The sequence below is a fragment of the Schistocerca gregaria genome, chromosome 7, assembly GCF_023897955.1.
Source record: "Schistocerca gregaria isolate iqSchGreg1 chromosome 7, iqSchGreg1.2, whole genome shotgun sequence".
Classification (NCBI taxonomy): Eukaryota; Metazoa; Arthropoda; class Insecta; order Orthoptera; family Acrididae; genus Schistocerca; species Schistocerca gregaria.
Genome location: NC_064926.1, coordinates 100,612,569 through 100,632,971, shown reverse-complemented (window position 1 = coordinate 100,632,971; position 20,403 = coordinate 100,612,569). Strand labels below are relative to the sequence as shown.

The window sequence follows — 20,403 nt, the reverse complement described above, 5'->3', positions numbered from 1 at the left end:
ATAAGGCGCTTGTGTATGGTTCACATACACTATGTGATCAAAAGTATCCGGACACTGACTTATAAGTTGGCGGCGCCCTCTATCGGTAATGCTCGAATTCAACATGGTGTTGGCCCACCCTTAGCCTTGATGACAGCTTTCAATCTCGCAGGTATACATTCAACCAGATGCTGCAATGTTTCCTGGGGAAATAGCAGCCCTTTCTTCACGGAGTGCTGCACTGAGGAGAGGTATCGATGTAGGTGGGTGAGGCCTGGCACGAAATCGCCGTCCCAAAACACCCCAAAGGTGTTCTATAGGATTCAGGTGAGGACTTTGTCAGGCCAGTCCTCTACAGTGATGTTACTGCCGTGCCTTATGAACAGGTGCTCGATCGTGTCGATGCAATCACCATCCCCTAATTGCTCTTCAACAGTGCTTAAAACATCAATGTAGGCTTTTGCCATGATAGTGCCACGCAAAACGAGAAGGGGTGCAAGCCCCCTCCATGGAAAACACGACCACACCATAACACACTGCCTCTGAGTTTTACTGTTGGCACTACACACGCTGGCAGATGACGTCTACCGAACATTCGCCATACTCACATGCTGTCATCGAATCGTCCCATTGTGTACTGTGATTCGCCACTCCACACAGCGTTATTCCACTGTTCAATCGTCCATTGTTTACGCTCCTTACACAAAGCGAGGCGTCGTTTTGCATTTACCGACGTGATGTGTGGCTTATGAGCAGCCGCTCGACCACGAAATCCAAGTTTTCTCACCTCCCGTCTAATCGTCATATTACTTGTGGTGGATCCTGATGCAGTTTGGAATTCCTGTGTGATGGTGTGGATACATTACGCGTTACGAATATCTTCAACTGTCAGTCAACAGACGAGGTCGGCCTGTACGATTTTGTGCTGTACGTGTCCCTTCACGTTTCCACTTCACTATCACATTGGAAACAGTGGACCTAGGGATGTTTAGGAGTGTGGAAATCTCGCTTACAGACGTATGACACAAGTGACACCCAATTACCTGACCACGTTCGGAATCCGTGCTCTCTCACGATGTCTAATGACTACTGAGGTCGTAGAAATGGAGTACCTGGCTGTAGATGGCAGCACAATGCATCTAATATGAAAAACGTATGTTTTTTGGGGGTGTCCGGATACTTTGATCACATAGTGTATAAATACGGAGACGCATGTCCCTCTGCCATTGGCCGCATCACAGGGTTGACAGATGCTGATGTCAGTGGACAGGACGCTCGTGTTCGAGACACTAAATCAACCATCTGCATCCAGGCGGTACCTCCATCGCACGCGTTATAGAAATCCAACCACGTGGGCAACCAATCAACAAGATGTGTCTCCAACAAGATGCCATATTGTGCAACGGCATGGTCGAATGACTTTGTATTCCTCACTCACAGTTACAGGTTACATTCCATTTATTGTGGTTTATGTCTCTGAGGGTACTTGTGTCGGTATAGCCGTGCTGCCTCTCTACCGTTTCCATCTGTTTGACCGTACACAAATCCCATCTCGGCTTGTTCCCAACAAGAACACCAGACCATTCTCCTACTCACAGTACGCTGCATCAATTACACAGCCTGCAACACACGCGGAACACTCGGCATGTGGTCAGCGGAACATTCATTGCTCAGTGCCATCTACCGTGGCAACGATGCATTTCCGAACTCATGCACTTTTTTTCCCCCTTCAGTCAGGAATCCGTTCCAACAGTTTGTCGGTGTTTTTAAAGTTCACCCGTTATATTCTTCCAGCATATGATTGCTGAATACTTCATGTGCGAAAGTCAGGGATCAGTCCTTACAGTTTGTCCGTTTTATTAATTTACACCCGTTATATTCTTCCAGCATATAATTTCTAAATTACTTGATGTGCGAACTATTTTGAAAGCCTGATAATTTGCCAAATATTGTAAGACAAGCTATATTGTCTCGATACGTCGATCGCAGACATCAGAGTATAGATAAATTTTTGTAGGTCTCAACTTCCATTGTAGACTTAGAAGGAGATAACGATTGTTGAAGCGACAGAAGTTTGGTAATTGTCGTACAACAGTTAGTTTAGTCTTGATTAAGTTATTAGACTCGGACACTCCCTCTGTGTGGGAGTGTTTCTCCTTGCTTCCTAGTGGTGGATACTAGGACTGGAATATTAGGTATGAAATTTTGATATTCGATTCCTCTACCGCCTGGTTTCCAAAGCCTACTCTTTCCCCTTCCAGTTTTTTCCTAGTTTCATGTTGGCGGATAATGGCACAGGTAGGTCGTTTGGCAGGAAGTCCATGTTGGAGGTAGCTGAAAATTTCAAATTTCAGCTCAGTTGCATGCAATGTTCTATGAACTGTACGAGACCTTGGCAAATCTTTGCGAAACAGGGATAGGGCATAAGGTAAAAATGGGAGAATACTGACACCACATTAATAAATATTAGGTGCTTTATATTTCTGCAAAAGCGTTACAATATTAGCATTTTAATGTATTTTATGTGCAATGTAGAACTCACTTCACTCAATGTAGAATTTACCTCATTTGCCTTCTTCCACCAAATTTTATTGCACTGAATGCAACGTTCTACTTAGTCGAAATTTAACTATAATACCTTAACAGTGTTTAATTTCTTTCTTTTTTGCAATGGCTCATTAGAAATTAATAGGCCTAGGGACGATTTTTTTTAAAGAAATTGAATTGCGCTTGGTATATCGAGCAGAGAAAATATAGTACGGACGAATTCGGATGAATGTCTTTTAGTAATTGTGTGGATTCTCCGGCTGGGTGGGAAGTTTTCCTCATATATTGGAAGCCGAAAATGATTTAACACAAAGGATATTCCTCGAGTAATTTTCTGCATGAAACTGGAATTCAGTTTCGTGAAAAAAATTGCAAATTATTTTCCGGGTTCTGATATTTTATTACTGACATCGTAGGGGAATAAAACTATAATTTCATAATTTTATTTTCCACTGACATGTACAGTTTTCAAAACCATAACGAATGGAACACTTCTGTTTGATCCTTTGACTTGTAGCAGCTTGTATTTCATCACTTGAAGCGAAATATTTTTCAGTTACGTGAAGCTGCATACGACGATAACAGAAATCGTAATACGGCGAAAGGGAAATGAAATATACATGAGAAATCTGTAGACCTTGAGAACCTATTTTGGTGGGAATATTGTGAAAATATCACACGGTTAGAGTAGTAAATCCTATAGTGATTTTTCAGTCTTTGCTTGTGAAGTATTTGTGACGTGTTCTCAGGTGAGATAGCAGCAGACAGCGGAGAAGAGCAGCGAGGTGGTGTAGTTCCTGGTGGACTGTGAGCCGTGGCTGTAACCGGTGCTGGGCAGCCGCTCAAGCCTCCGAGAGGCTGCGCAGCACAGTGAAGTATGAGTAGGACACGTTCATCACCTGCAACACAAACGATACTCTCATATTGAACCTGACGTGTCATGATGAGCAATTAGAGTACTAGAGCTAGTTAAACATTTGCGTTCCCGCTCGCTTCTTGCCTGACGTATCGTACCTACTATATGTCAAGTCTGACTAACCGAATGTTGTATACTGTCTAAATTGTGCTTCAGACAGACGATAAAATTAAACTTAGACTTCAGAATATTACATAATATGTCACAATATCATCGTCAGAGCCCGGGTATTTATGCTATTATATATTCTTTTCCTTCGCTTCTACTCGCGTAAAAAGTGTAAATGTTCGCGAATCATGTTGCCATCGTTGATATATTTCATTTTAAAGTTACATATTCTTACTTATTTCTTTATAATTACATGCTTTTACATATTTTAAGTTCCTTTAAAGTCAGTACCGCCATTAGACTGTTTTTTATTTGCAGTGTTACATTTACACGATCATGATTTCGACTTTAAAGTGCCATTATAAAATGTGTTAATGTTATCCAGTGCCTAAGATGGCATACTGTCGTATTTAAAATACACTATTAGACATATTGTCTAAAGGTCAGTATTTATGGTAGAAACCTACTGCTTTTTTTATCACTGAGTGTAAACGTAACACTGAAAATGAAAAACAGTCTAATGGCGGTACCGACTTTAAGGAAATATATTATCACTGTGGCCCCACATTATGAAAAAATTATTATATTTTAAGTTAATGCTGCATACAGTTACACAGTATTGTTTGTTTGCTACGTACTGGGTGAATGAGGAGGAGAGGTACATGCTTTGAGGAGAGATAGTATTAGTGATTCTGAACGAAAGACGTCATATCAACATATGTTACGTTCTTAACCTAGTGAAACGATGGGGAACACGACGAATGCAGGTGATAGTAACTGGTAGTGGTAAGTTCCCATGGGACCAAACTGCCGAGGTCATCGGTCCCTAGGCTTACACACTACTTAATCTAACTTAAACTAACTCTCCCTAAGGACAACACACATACACACGCACACAAACACACACACACACACACACACACACATATTCCCGAGGGAGGACTCGAACCTCTGACTGGGGCTGCCGCACGAGCCGTGACAACGCGCCTGAGACCGCGCGGCTACCGGTGATAGTAAATGAAACCTTTTGATCTAATATTTTGTTTAATTTGGTACATTTCCTCACAAAAGAAGAGTCCACAGTGAAGTGCAATGAGCTTTGCAGCTTTTGTACTCAGCTGCTGTATTGGTGATCTCAGCTCATTCGTAGGTTCCTTTACTTGAGCACACGCGTGTAAAATTCGAGCCAGAAGTTTTTCCTTTGTGTCCACTCTGCGCTTGCGGATATCGCTCCTAAGCCAACCCCACAAACAGTAATGTGATGAACTAAGGCCGGGTGACCTCGGCGGCCAAGAAGTGACTACACGGCAACCGATCCAACGACCAGGACACATTTAGTGTGGTACTGTGTCAGTTGCCGTACGGAATGTGCAGAAGCTCCATAGTACTGAAAGTACTTACTGCGTCGTGTTGCCAAAGGGAAATCCTCAGACTATACTGGTAATACATTTGAAGGAAACCAAGGTATCGAACTCCATTAAGACTGTTATCTATGTTATCCAAAACAACTGGTTAATAATATCGCACCACACTCAGTGAAAAGATCAGTGAAGAAAACACTACGTAGCTTAATGTCACTTTTGTTGCATTCACATGTGTGTGCTGGTGAATAACGACATCCGGCTGACGCCCATGACTTTCAAACAGCTGTTTGTCGAATACGGTTAAGAAAAAGTCACATGTTCATTTGAAGCGTTTTTTTTTGTTCAGAATTACCAATACTATGACCGCTCAAAGCATGTACATTTCCTCCTGACTTAACTGTACACGGTGTTCATTTCAACTGAAGACATTGAAATATCTGGAAAACTAGACATCGGATCAAGAAATGTTATAACTCCACCTTGTTTGTCTCGGAAGGGGACATCCAACGATGCCACACTTTACCCGCCACCCCACTCCATGTGTGGGTGGCGGGGGTCAACTTTGAAATCTTCAATGGGAACTCCCATTTTTGTTTCAGATTACGTTTCTAAGGCAAAATGTGCATAATGTATGTCTGAAGCATTTTCTTCGTTTCGCCACAGATGGCGGAGGTATAAAAGTGGGCACACAATCGTAATTTACGACTTTCTACTCAGGGGCCGTTGAATATCCAATGGCAAGTGGGATCACGACTCCATGCTGCGAGGGTAGGATAGGACAGTAAGCAGGTGCGGCTCGCATGTTTCGGTCGATTCTTATTTTGGTGTCTTTGGTGATGTCGTATCATCAGTGCCTTGCACTCTTGGCTGATGCGAGGGCTTGGACGATGGGCAGTGAGCGGTGTTTGTGGCAGCGAGCGTGTAAAGAGAGTACCGAGTTGGTCGTTGAGTGCCGCACCTGCTGGCTTTCCGGACCAGGTTGCGGCTGTGTATCGTTAGTTGGCCACCTTGTGCTGGAGGGCGTGCAGTTCTGCACGACTCGGTGGAGATTGCTAACTGAGCCCGGAGTGATCTTCTGCTGTTATGGGCCGCGGACGTAAAGCTGTAACTCGAGATATTGACTGTTTCCGGTCACAACAGCACGGTAGTATTGTGTTGCTGTTCACGGTCAGTTTAGACTGTTTGAAATCAATCAGTAATTAAGCTCCGTAGTTATCTGTTTTCCGCGACGCTTATAAGTTTGGTGATCCGGTACTGGCTCAACCTATCTGTGTTAATGCTAAGTCACTTTTGTAAGGTTTGTGTTCCAAGTTGTTGTCTTTTATCAAACCGTGATCTGTACCCTGTCTTACTCAAGGGGAATACACTGAAGCACGCCGGCCGGTGCGACCGAGCGGTTCTAGGCGCTACAGTCTGGAGCCACGCGTCCGCTACGGTCGCAGGTGCGAATGCTGCCTCGGGCATGGATGTGTGTGATGTCCTTAGGTTAGTAACATTAAAGTAGTTCTATGTTCTAGGGGACTGATGACCTCAGCAGTTAAGTCCGATACTGCTCAGAGCCATTTGAATTTGAACCATTGAAGCACCAAAGAAACTGGTATAGGCATGCATTTTCAAACACAGAGATACGTAAACAGGCAGAATACGGCACTGCGATCGGCAACGCCTATATAAGACAACAAGTGTCTGGAGCAGTTGTGAGACCAGTTATTGCTGCTGCAGTGCCGGGTTATCAAGATATAAGTGAGTCTGTACGTGGCGCACGAGCGATTGGTCAGCATCTCCGAGGTGCGATGAAGTGGGGATTTTCCCGTAGGACCATTTAACGAGTTTCCCGGAATATCAAGAATCCGCTTTAACATCAAATCTCCGAAATCTCTGCGGCCGGATAAAGATCCTGCAAAAACGGGACCAATGACAACTGAAGAGAGTCGTTCATCGTGACAGAAGTGCTGCAGATTTCAGTGCTGGGTCATCAACAAGTGTCAGCGTGCAAACCATTCAACGAAACATCATCGATATGGGTTTCGAAGACCCACATATATGTCCTTGATGGCTGCACGTCACAAAACCTTACGCCTCGCCTAGGCCCGTCAACACCGACATTCGACTATTGATAACTGGAAACATGCTGCCTGGTCGGACGAGTCTCGTTTCAAAAATGTATCGAGCGGATGGACGTGTACGAGTATGAAGACAACCCCATGACTCCACGGACCCTGCATGTCAGCAGGGGTTTGTTCAAGGTGGTGGAGGCTGTGTAAATATTTCGGTCGAGTGCAGTTGGAGTGATATGAGACCCCTGATACATCTAGATACGACTCTGAGAGGTGACACGTACGTAAGCATCCTGCCCGATCATCTGCATTCGTTCATGTCCATTGTGCATTCAGATGCACTTGGGCAATTCCATCAGGACAATGCGACTTCCCACACGTCCGCAATTGTTACAGAAAGGTTCCAGGGACACTCTTCTGCATTTAGACATTTCCACTGGTTGTCAAACTCCACAGACATGAAGTTTATTGTGTATATCTGGGATGCCTTGCAATGTGCTGTTCAGAAGAGATCTCCACCTCGTCGTACTCTTGGGGATTTGTGGACAGCACGGCAGGATTTATGGTGTCAGCTCCCTCCAGCACTATTTCAGATATTTGTCGAGTCCACGCCACGTCGTGTTGTGGTACTTCTGCTTGCTCGCGCGGGTCCTACACGATATTAGATAGGTGTATCAGCTTCTTTGGCTCTTCAGTGTACTTTATATCATAGGACAGCCTATTTTTAGTTGAGCTGTGACCAGAAATTTGTCTCAATCGCTCGAGACACACAAATAGGAATTACAACTTTTTTTTTTTTGATCCGTTGTGAAATTTTTGAGATATTTCAATGTCTTCAGTTAAAATGAACGCTCTGTACACCACTTCACCCTCAGCAGGTCGCCCCATTACAAAAGCATCCTAATCCGATAAACCATAAAAGTTGAAGACGGAAGTAAATTATCTTTAAAAATGACGTTCTAGGGCGGTAATACTTGTGTAACTGCACTTTGAGTTGGATTATGTAGGACATGCTTTTGCTTAAGTTTCTAAGATTTGGAATTTCAAAAGCACTGCAGGTAGAATAACAATACTCTGTGTACCACTGCAGTAGCCATTATTGGCAGTGAGGCAAACAAAAGATTGCTGGCCCACAGTTTTTCGAGTACTAGCGTGATCTACCGATTCAGGACTAAGAAGTGTTTGCGCCTATAAATGATCGCCAAATAGTACTTATTAAGATATTACGACAGTTTGTGTTCATTATATGTCGTATTGCATCAAAATTATCACCGCAATTAAGATCTTGGCGTTCGATGGAAGATGCTTTCACTGCCGGCGGAGATATTTTTCTGTGTTGAGCAGTAATAAACAGATCGGGTGATGTAAGTAGTCTCAACATCAGTGACATACACGTGCCAGTGTAATCGCTTCTGATACAGATACAAATTTTTTCACATGTGCTCCCCTATGGTTGTTCCGAACGTTTCATTGGACAGACTTCAAGTACCTGAATGTAGAGTGTTCCTTCAGAAGTGCCATGGGGAACAGGTTCCTGATGAGTCAACATTAAAACGAAAAGCTGTTCAGATGTTTATTACTAGGAGGCCCTGAAAAGCGTCCTGCTCTTTGTAAGCTGCCACCGCACATCGAAACAACGGACGTGTGTGCACGTCCCGCTGACAACCTCATTGTCCGAAAACGCGACGGAGGAGAACACCCTAAGCCATTACTGGTTGCTGCAAAGTGTTAGAACGCACAAATCATTCAACAGTGGCTCGTTTTGTGAATAACAGTCCTAAAGTGTTTGATTTATTCTGGATACGTGGACTCGCGCAACAATTGACGGTGGAATTGTGAAAATCGTCACCAGTTACCTGAAGAGCCTTTTCATGAGGAGAGTGGTGTGCAATTAGTGCAACTCGAATTACAGGACCGATGTTTTTTGAACAAACCATTAATTCTGATAGGTTTAGGAGCGATATAGTGCAACATTTTTTAATATAAATAAATACTAACGAAAATACATACGTTTATTTCAGGCAGGGCAATTCGAGAGCGTACACGGTCATTGTGTCTGCGACAGTTCTACAAGGATAATTCCTACCATCAAAACCACTTAGACAATCATGATGAAAGTTCATTGACTTTTATCAGTCACTTGAACGCCATGACTGAACAACCTCTTCAAGTTATTTTCAGTCTTCTAAACATGTGTCACGTATGAATTCGATGTCTGTGTTGATGATTAGCATGTTTTGTAATATTAAACCGAATATTTCGTGAAACGAATCCATTTCTCTCTACTTGCGTCTTCCTATCCGAATAAAAGTAAAATAATCTTAATAAATGGCAAATGAAAGCAAATTTTTATAACAGTTCTAAATTTCGTTCTGAGGGCGAAAGTAGGATTTACAAGGGGGACGAAACTGCAAAACGTTCAAATGTGTGTGAAATCTTATGGGACTTAACTGCTAAGGCCATCAGTCCCTAAGCTTACACACTACTTAACCTAAATTATCTTAAGGACAAACACACATACACATGGCCGAGGGAGGACTCGAACCTCCGCCGAGACCAGCCGCACAGTCCATGACTGCAGCGCCTGAGACCGCTCGGCTAATCCTGCGCGGCGGACGAAACTGCAATCCTCACTAGATTTATTATAGTGGCTGTTGCAGTAATATACGCTTGACCCTTGACTATAGCGTTTACACAGCAGAAAGTACAACACAGGACTTAAACAGAGCTCGGTATTTAAACGCTAATAAGTAGTTACGCTAAGAATCGTTGTTGTTGTTGTTGTGATCTTCAGTCCTGAGACTGGTTTGATGTAGCTCTCCATGCTACTCTATCCTGCGCAAGCTTCTTCATCTCCCAGTACCTACTGCAGCCTACATCCTTCTGAATCTGCTTAGTGTATTCATCTCTTGGTCTCCCTCTGCGATTTTTACCCTCCACGCTGCCCTCCAATACTAAATTGGTGGTCCCTCGATGCCTCAGAACATGTCCTACCAACAGATCCCCTGATTCTACTCAAGTTGTGCCACAACCTCCTCTTCTCCCCAATTGTCTTCAATACCTCATCATTAGTTATGTGATCTACCCATCTAAGCTTCAGCATTCTTCTGTAGCACCACATTTCGAAAGCTTCTATTCTCTTCTTGTCCATACTATGTATCGTCCATGTTTCACTTCTATTCATAGCTACACTCCATACAAGTACTTTCAGAAACGACTTCCTGACACTTAAATCTATACTCGATGTTAACAAATTTCTCTTCTTCAGAAACGCTTTCCTTGCCATTGCCAGTCTACATTTTATATCCTCACTACTTCGACCATCATCAGTTAGTTTGCTCCCCAAATAGCAAAACTCCTTTACTACTTTAAGTGTCTCATTTCCTAATCTAATTCCCTCAGCATCACCCGACTTAATTCCACTATATTCCATTATCCTCGTTTTGCTTTTGTTGATGTTCATCTTATATCGTCCTTTCAAGACACTGTCCATTCCGTTCAACTGCTCTTCCAAGTAATTTGCTGTCTCTGATATAATTACAATGTCATCGGCGAATCTTAAAGTTTTTATTTCTTCTGCATGGATTTTAATACCTACTCCGAATTTTTATTTTGTTTCCTTTACTGTCTGCTCCATATACAGACAACCACTGCTTCTCTTTCACGCCCCTCGACTCTTATAACTGCCATCTGGTTTCTGTACGAATTGTAAACAGTCTTTCGCTCCATGTATTTTACCCCTGCCACCTTCAGAATTTGGAAGAGAATATTCCAGTCAACAGTTTCAAAACCTTTCTCTAAGTCTACAAATGCTAGAAACGTAGGTTTACCTTTCCTTAATCATTCTTCTAAGATAAGACGTATGGTCAATATTGCCTCACGTGTTCCGACATTTCTACGGAATCCAAACTGATCTTCCCCGAGGTTGGCTTCTACCAGTTTTTCCATTCGTCTGTAAAGAATTCGCGACCACGCTGTTAATTTGGCTACTGCTCTAACTCACTTCAACATAAAAACTGAACTCCCTCGTACACGCTGTGCACAACAGATGCGGTTAACAATACAGTGGAATGGGGTCAGACATTCGCACGCTACTAAACATTAGTTAGAAACTGCAATTTCCTATGGCGACGAAAACAGGAGCAGGGGCGGAATTAGGGCCCATAACCCCATAAGTTTACAGTACGAAGATAACAGTTTTGAAATGAATAACAACGTAAAAGAGTGCAGATGTGAATGATTGAAGGTACACTCTGACATATAACCTGGTCAGCGGCCGGCCGCCACAGACTCAAAAGTCCTCACCGATCCCGGAGTGGGACAAACAGCATGGCCACGCTGATAATTCGTTAAATCCTGTTGCTTGTACAAACTGTCAACACTGTAGGTTGCAACGCTTCCTGGAGGAAGTCTAGTCTCCTTCTTAGAGTTTTTATGCGACGTCTACGCCCGTAATCTAGCAGTAAACCGCACGTCATCTGAATGCAACATCTCGAAATCGAAACCGCTCGTTGCATGTTTTTATTGCGCCTTTCGTCCGAATGCTGACATCAGGAGTGTAATGGTAGCACAGTTGAAATGTATTCAACTTTCTGAAGCTTCGGTAATGACAGTTCCGACCAATAACATTTTTTTGCGAAAGGTTTCTCGGCAGCACACCTCCCTGGATAACATAAAATGTTTTAATGACGTTGAGTGATGCTCCACAAAATGTGGCTAAAATTCGCATTTCACACTCACCAGCAACAGAAGCAGACGACCTGTTGTTATATGGTGAATATTGTATTACACTAATATGCAAGCCATGAGTATAACTCAAAATTAGCTTTATACTTTGTGATCCCGTCAGAATAACTCAATATGTTATTTAATGTTACTAGTAATGCTTCATATCTGATTTGTTTTCCTTTTATAAGCGATTCTTTACGCAATTTTTTCGACAGGAATTCGTATCTCTTCAGCAAGCCACCGTGAGTAACTGTTGGTTGGTTGTTGGAATTAAAGGGACCAAACTGCGAGATCTTCAGTTCCTTCATCCTATATGTATCGAAACAGCAATAAATCTCGGAAGAAGGATACAAAAGCCAAACCCTGGGAAGCCAGATTGTAAGCAAGATACAATAAGACTGAGATAAAATGAAGAAGAAGTAGGAGGGGAGTTTCTCAGCCCAGAATGCAGTTGGAGGTGCCTGGACCACAGTATGCGGTGAGAGATGCACCCTTTGCGTCCGACCAGCACTACCACGCCGTCCGTTACCCCAAGAAAATGAGCAGCACAGACAAGATAATACAATTTTGGGAAAGACAAAACATTAAAAACGGCAAACATAAAAGAATAAGTAAGATAAAAAGGCAGGAAGGGTAGGGGCCAGGATTGCCCACCGGGCAAGGCCCGCTAAGTGAGCCCTCGGCCAGAGCAGACGAGGGGTGCCCCTCTGATCCCTCGGGCAGTCAGCGAGGCCAAAGTATCCCACTTAATACAGACGAGTAGAAGGCACCTTCGCGTTTGAAACGTAAAACCAAGTCAGCCTCTTTGGCGTCGTCCTCTAGCACCTTAGGTAGCGTGTCAGGAAGTTTATGATACCGCTGCAAAGCACCAAATTTGGGCAGTCTATTAGGAGATAGACACCACATCAGCAGTAAGGTGCTCACGTTGGATAATGTGGCAACGGGTCTATAAAGTGTGATAAATCTATAGCCGACAAAGGATAGGGAATTCTCTGTGGAAAGTGGGAAGATTGCTACATGATCATGGTCTCCTTTATTCTCTCCAGTTTGTTCGCGGAGGCTGGGGGAACCATTCTAAGTTCCAGACAACTGAGGGCGTTGACCAGTTCTGGGACCCCATTTCCGAAATCGGCGTCCTGGTAGGCAACTTGCCAAGCACTCGGCATGTTCATGCTCTGAGATCCCAACACGTACAGAGGTCCTAACAAGAACGACAGGCCGTCCAGCTTGATGGAGCTCACGAAAAAGATCCTGCATAGTCACGATTAATGGGTGACGAAGCTAGCAGTGGTGTGTAGCTCAGGGAGTCGCTGCAGATTACAAGCAACTTGTCGCTACAAGAACAAGCATGGCTAAGGTCTTGTTTGATGATCAGCGATTCAGCAGTGAAGACACTTCTTCCATTCGGCAAGGAGAGTAGATCAGTGCACCTTGCACAACTGGTTCTTCCGTCGATAGCTGAGCCGTCAGTATCTACCGCTTCCGTGACTGGAAACACATCGAGGACAGCGAGGAACGGTTGGTGAATCACCACACGCTCACCTCAACGTTTTGGTCCAAAGGATGGAGACAGATCCGAGGTCGGAGTACATGTCATGCGGTCGTGGCATCGCTGTGTTAGTCTCTACATTTTGGTGGTATTCTGATATTACAGTTGTTTATGACACAAGACCAGATATGGATACAATCCATTAGAGGTCAACAGTGCATATTATCTTACTGTTCCTAAACATTTTGGACAATGTCGTTTTGTACACATTTTTAGTTTTGTTAAAATAAGCCGAACAGGAGACGTGTGACGTTCAGTTGTTTTTATCGATGCATCAATCTGTCCAATATGTGAATTGGTTTTGTATCGATGATGTGAACTGTCTGCATTAATAACCGTCAGAGCAATGGCAGAGAGCTAAACGAAGCAGTGTCGTGTTTGTTTGTTCCGTGGCACCATGCTCGCCTCGTAGTCTAAGGCAAAGGTAGTTGATGATTCAGATCTCCTCTAGGTACTGGTGTGTATCGCTTCAGATTTTTCCTTATTTCTCTGCAAACAGCCAGCATGGAATACAGTAAAAAAATGCTAACAAAACTTTTGCATTGTGCCAACTGCGCAATCATCATATCCTGTTTTATTAATAATCGTAAGTGTCCTCCTGGTACGCAAAAAACTTCATTCATTATTAGTATGCCCTTGTCACTATCGTTGTTCGTATTCATTCATTCGAAGAGCTTTCGTCTCCATATTTGGTACCAATGCACATGACCGGTGGATCTACACTCCTGGAAGTGGAAAAAAGAACACATTGACACCGGTGTGTCAGACCCACCATACTTACTCCGGACACTGCGAGAGGGCTGTACAAGCAATGATCACACGCACGGCACAGCGGACACACCAGGAACCGCGGTGTTGGCCGTCGAATGGCGCTAGCTGCGCACCATTTGTGCACCGCCGCCGTCAGTGTCAGCCAGTTTGCCGTGGCATACAGAGCTCCATCGCAGTCTTTAACACTTGTAGCATGCCGCGACAGCGTGGACGTGAACCGTATGTGCAGTTGACGGACTTTGAGCGAGGGCATATAGTGGGCATGCGGGAGGCCGGGTGCACGTACCGCCGAATTGCTCAATACGTGGGGCGTGAGGTCTGCACAGTACATCGATGTTGTCGCCAGTGGTCGGCGGAAGGTACACGTGCCCGTCGACCTGGGACCGGACCGCAGCGACGCACGGATGCACGCCAAGACCGTAGAATCCTACGCAGTGCCGTAGGGGACCGCACCGCCACTTCCCAGCAAATTAGGGACACTGTTGCTCCTGGGGTCTCCATGAAGCTGGGCTACGGTCCCGCACACCGTTAGGCCGTCTTCCGCTCACGCCCTAACATCGCCTCCAGTGGTGTCGCGACAGGCGTGAATGGAGGGACGAATGGAGACGTATCGTCTTCAGCGATGAGAGTCGCTTCTGCCTTGGTGCCAATGATGGTCGTATGCGTGTTTGGCGCCGTGCAGGTGAGCGCCACAATCAGGACTGCATACGACCGAGGCACACAGGGCCAACACCCGGCATCATGGTGTGGGGAGCGATCTCCTACACTGGCCGTACACCTCTGGTAATCGTCGAGGGGACACTGAATAGTGCACGGTACATCCAAACCGTCATCGAACCCATCGTTCTACCATTCCTAGACCGGCAAGGGAACTTGCTGTTCCAACAGGACAATGCACGTCCGCATGTATCCCGTGCTACCCAACGTGCTCTAGAAGGTGTAAGTCAACTACCCTGGCCATCAAGATCTCCGGATCTGTCCCCCATTGAGCATGTTTGGGACTGGATGAAGCGTCGTCTCACGCGGTCTGCACGTCCAGCACGAACGCTGGTCCAACTGAGGCGCCAGGTGGAAATGGCATGGCAAGCCGTTCCACAGGACTACATCCAGCATCTCTACGATCGTCTCCATGGGAGAATAGCAGCCTGCATTGCTGCGAAAGGTACTAGTGCCGACATTGTGCATGCTCTGTTGCCTGTGTCTATGTGCCTGTGGTTCTGTCAGTGTGATCATGTGATGTATCTGACCCCAGGAATGTGTCAATAAAGTTTCCCCTTCCTGGGACAATGAATTCACGGTGTTCTTATTTCAATTTCCAGGAGTGTAGAAGAACGGAATGTTGGATGGTGCACCCTGTAGAATATATACACATTTTCATGGGCCTCTTTTTTCGGGCAACTGGAAAAGACCAATAAGAAGACACGACAATGGGAATCCGGTGAGACAGGCAGAACTCTGCAACACATAAATTCGTGTCGCGGTACATTACTCATAAATGAATATGTAGACTGGACTCTACCATTGCTACAGATAACTACGAATCTGTGAACGAAACCAGGTTTACCACTGGCTAAGCTGCTTGTTATATTGTTAAATCTCTAAAGGGAAGGTTATATTTAATAATTTAGTTCTACTGCGCTTAGAATGAATTATGCAAATGGATAAATTAGGGTTTCTTCTTGCTTTTACTTATACAGCTACATAAACTAAAATGAAAATTCTGCGCAAGATTGCACGGGGATATGATTGATTTCAAAGTTCTAATTGTTTGATATCTTATTGTTTCGTGACGTGTGGGGGGCTAGGTCAATTTCCAATTAGGCAAGGTTGATTTCAAATTACTTTTTATTCCACTGAAATGAGCCTTCGTTGCGAAGTGTCAAAGTATGTGTTTTGTTAGTTTGTTGTAAGTGAGTTGGAAAATTATATACCTCAATATTTCTCATGCCGACTGTTGCACGAGTGGAAACTAATATCAGTAGGTTTGCTGTGTCTGCAGTTAAATTACACTGAAGAAAAAAATGATCGCAACAACAAAAAATAATTAATGTACTGTAATGAAATTTCGGGAATACATATGTCTGGGTAATTAACATTGCAACACGACATGTTAATGTGAGCGCCAGAAAGTCACTGCAAATGTGAAATGCTGATACACTAATAACCGATGTAGCTCCCAGAATGTTGAATGCAAGCATCCAAACGTGCATTCATTGTGTTGCACAGGTGCCGGATGCTAGTTTGTGAGATGAAGTTCTATTCCAGTTAAACAGAGCCCGTCAATACATGGACAGTTAATGCTGTTTGTGGATGATGCTGGATTTGTCGCCCGATGATGTCCCACATGTGCTCGATTGAAGACTGATGTAGCGATCGATCAGGCCAAGGCACCGTATTGACACTCTGTAGTGCATGTTCGGTTACAACAGTGGCATGTGGGCGAGCGTTATCCTGTTGGAAAACACCCCCTGGCATGCTGTTCATACTTAGGGTAGTGGCACAGTGATTAGCACACTGGACTTGCATTTGGGAGGACGACGGTTTATAACCGCGTCCTGTCATCCTGATTTAGGTTTTCCGTGATTTCCCTATATCGCTTTAGACAAATGCCGGGATCGTTCCTTTGAAAGGGCACGTTCAAATTCCTTCCCAATCCTCCCGTAATCCGATGGGACTGATGATCTCGCTGTTTGGTCCGCTCCAGAAAATCAACCAACAATAGGTCGAATAACCAGACTGACGTACAATTTTATAGTCGGGCTGAGTGAAATAATCATGAGAGTCCTTTTGCTGTCGTACGAAGTCTCGCCACGGACCGCCGCTCCAGGTGAAAGTGGAGCACGTAGACAAGATGGTTGCAGGCCTTCAATTGGCCTCCTCCTAATGGACACACTGCCATCACTGGCACCGAAGGGGAACCAACTTTCATCAGAAAAAACAACAGATCTCCTCCCCGCCCAGCGATGAGCTCTCGCATGACACCACTGAGGTCGCAAATGGCGGTGGTTTTGGGTCAGTGGCATGCGCGCTACAGCCGTCTGGTTCAGAGCTGTCCTTGAAGTAAGAGATTTATGACAGTTTTGTCACTGTGATGCCAACTGCTGCGCAAACTGCTGCTGCGCCAAAACCATTTGCCGAACACGATGGTGTTCCCTTTCGGTGATGCCACGTGGCGGTCTTCTTGTGCCTGTACGTTCTCATGTCTACCGCTGCTAACAGTCATCTATAATGACTACATACACGCTAAGTCTGTCAGCGATATAGCAGAAGGAGTATATAGCTTCTTGTAGCCCTAAAAAGCCTTGTTGAAACTCAGTGAAGTGTTTATAATGGCGTCTTCTTAGTCTTAAAGGCATTCTTAACTAACCTCAACTCACTATGTACAATCTTAAAGGTAACTAACGCTCATGACCGTTAAAGGGAGTATTTAAATGAACATGATTTGCATCCTCATAATGGTGCTACTAGCTACATTCTTATGCGAGGGGCGCGATATTTGAACAGACATCTTTCAGATGTAGAAACAAGCCTACCAACTTCCGTTTATGTCGCGCAACTCCTTCTTGGTGTTGCGATTTTTTTTTGTCAGTGTATGTAACAACGGCGCAAACAACTCCCATTCACACCACAGAGGTTAAAAACTGACGAACTGTAGATTAAATCTAATTGAGTACCTTAAGTATAGATAGCCTGGAGTCAGGAACCCCCGTACTTGACTTATATAACAACTGCTTTGATCTTTAACGTTGCGTTATGAGGCTCAGCATCTAATACTGTGATGAAAGAGTGAGTGAGTGAATGTGTGTGTGTGTGTGTGAGAGAGAGAGAGTGAGAGAGAGAGTGAGAGTCAGAGTGAGAGTGAGAGTGAGACAGAGAACTCCTGCCGGCAGAGTCTAGTTTGCGCAGTGGTTCTGCAGATCCGTTGTTATGCGAGGCTGATGTGAGTTGTCAGTTCTAATCGCACTGCAGACCAGTGCATTCTAGTTTCTTATTTTCCGTTTTATTTAATGGAGCTGCAAGTTTCCAGAAAAAATTCTTTAACCAAATCTCAAGAAAGCCGTTACGCATTGAGCCCTTTCGCTAGCTCGACTCAGTAAGCTGTCTTACTGGTCATAGATGTCTGCTGTCAGAATACCAAAGTGCTTCAGTGTACTGGTGCAAATGTCTCCGAACAGCTTCGACTCGACCGTCAGCGATACGAACAAAGTTTGGTTCGTCACGTAGGACTCATACATCAGGAAGAGTAACGAAGTCAGTATATTGGTAGTTCCTCTGGCCTAAATGTGTGTCACAGCAGTTAGCCATCCCTGTAGACATTTGCTGACTCTGGCGTTAGCTACTGCCTCGCACTCTGGATAGTTTGAAGTGAGCGATGTTGGTGGTTTAAAAGTAGATGACTACCTTAAACATCACTTTCGATCAGTGTTACGTTCTCCGTGAATCCATATGTGGACGTCAAAATGTGCACTGTGCCGGCGTTATTATCGACTACAGACTGAGGTATTCTCAGAGTTTATCGCATATATTTACCGTAAGAAGAAAAACAGCGGCAGGAAAATGCGTTACAGCAGAGTTACTCGCTGTGGCTTAACTAAATCATACAGATTCCTGACGAAAAAAACTGCAAGAAGGATCGGTTATAAAAGAAAAAGAAACGAGATATAATGATTTGCTTATTAGATAAAACAACGTAGTGAGGTATTCTGATTGGTTCACAAGCTATAAAACTAATTTTGGGCGATGCGTGTCGCATATTAGCGTAATACAATATATATCATATTAAAATGGATCGTCTCGCGCTGTTGCTGTCGAGTGTGAAGTGAAAATGCCGGGTGTCAGCAAGTGGTTCCCCCGCAGCTGCGACGCATGCAACGTTCAAAACCACTCCGCCGAGAAATCTTTCGCAAGAATGTTACTGGATGGAACTGTCATTACCGATGTGTCAGAAAGTTAAATATATTGCAGCCGTGCTACAATTACATTAAGGCTTCAGTGTTGAGACGAAGGTACTATAAAAACTTACGCAACGAGTGATTTCGATTGCGAGACTTTTATTCAGATGACGCGTTGTTTACTGCTAAAGCAGGGGCGCAGACGTCGCATATCAACTCGGAGAGAAGACTTGACTTCCTTCAGTAATTGTCGCAACCTGCAGTGTCGCCGGTTTGTGCAGACTTGAGGAATTGTCAGCGTGTCCACGTTCCACGTCGCGATCGGTGCGGACTTATGCTCCTGCGGCCGCCGACAACCGGCAAGATTTTGTGTCAAAGAGTGTATGTGAAAAATGTACGCTCTTTTTGTGCCTTTCTGTACGCACCTGGACAAAGGCCTGCCTGGAGAAGACGAAGAACTTGCCGGCGCGCAGCGTGAGCGGCTTCCGGGCCCGCATGGAGACGAGGAGCAGCGAGCGCTGGAAGTGCGTCGGCGCGCCCGGCCAGGCGCAGCGGTAGGCCGCCAGCGCGACGCGCTCGCTCTGCGGAACACCACGCACTGCCGTCAGGGGCGGGCACAGTCCTGCAGACCACTGCTGCGGCGCGGTAATCAGTTTGCGAACGTTCGTAAGAACGCCGTGTTTCACAAACATAACAAAATATCTCCACCAAAGCTATTACTGAACATTGTCAATACCGATTGTTACAAGCTTCCAGTTTACTTCGGATTGTACGTGCGTTAGAAAGAAGAACAAGAGGCAATAAAATAACAAATAAAAATGCACAATAATCATCACTAAGCATTGTCAGCGCAGTGTCGTCAAAAAAGTTAGTTACGTGTATCCAATCATACAACGAAAGAAACAAAAGGAGCACTTCTCATACAAGGCAGATACGAGACGAGATTTTCAAGCAAACGATAACAGGAACGTAATAAAACATGTTGAATTAAATATGTTGTTGTCGTGGTCTTCAGTCCTGAGACTGGTTTGATGCAGCTCTCCATGCTACTCTATCCTGTGCAAGCTTCTACATATCCCAGTACTTACTGCAACCTCTTGGTCTCCCTCTACGATTTTTACCCTCCACGCTGCCCTCCAATGCTAAATTTGTGATTCCATGCCTCAGAACATGCCCTACCAACTGGTCCCTTTTTCTTGTCAAGTTGTGCCATAAACTCCTCTTCTCCCCAGTTCTATTCAATACCTCCTGATTAGCTATGTGATCTACCCATCTAATCTTCAGCATTCTTCTGTAGCACCACATTTCGAAAGCTTCTATTCTCTTCTTGTCCAAACTATTTATTGCCCATGTTTCACTTCCATACATGGCTACACACCATACAAGTACTTTCAGAAACGACTTACTGACACTTCTTCGAAAACGCTTTCCTTGTCACTACCAGTCTACATTTTATATCCTCTCTACTTCGACCATCATCAGTTACTTTGCT

General features: G+C 44.5%; 1 protein-coding gene across 1 annotated transcript in view; it reads right to left on the bottom strand.

Moving 5' to 3' along the window:
* Positions 1–2,439: 2,439 nt before the first annotated feature.
* Positions 2,440–20,403, bottom strand: part of LOC126282305 (odorant receptor Or2-like) — a 211,952-nt gene continuing 193,988 nt past the window's right edge. Inside the window, exons 7-8 of the mRNA XM_049981960.1 lie at positions 19,337–19,492; positions 2,440–3,425 (exon numbers count right to left, since the gene is read on the bottom strand). Of these exons, the coding sequence (XP_049837917.1) occupies positions 3,369–3,425; positions 19,337–19,492 (213 nt within the window). The 3' untranslated portion in view covers positions 2,440–3,368. The remainder of the gene's footprint in view (positions 3,426–19,336; positions 19,493–20,403) is intronic.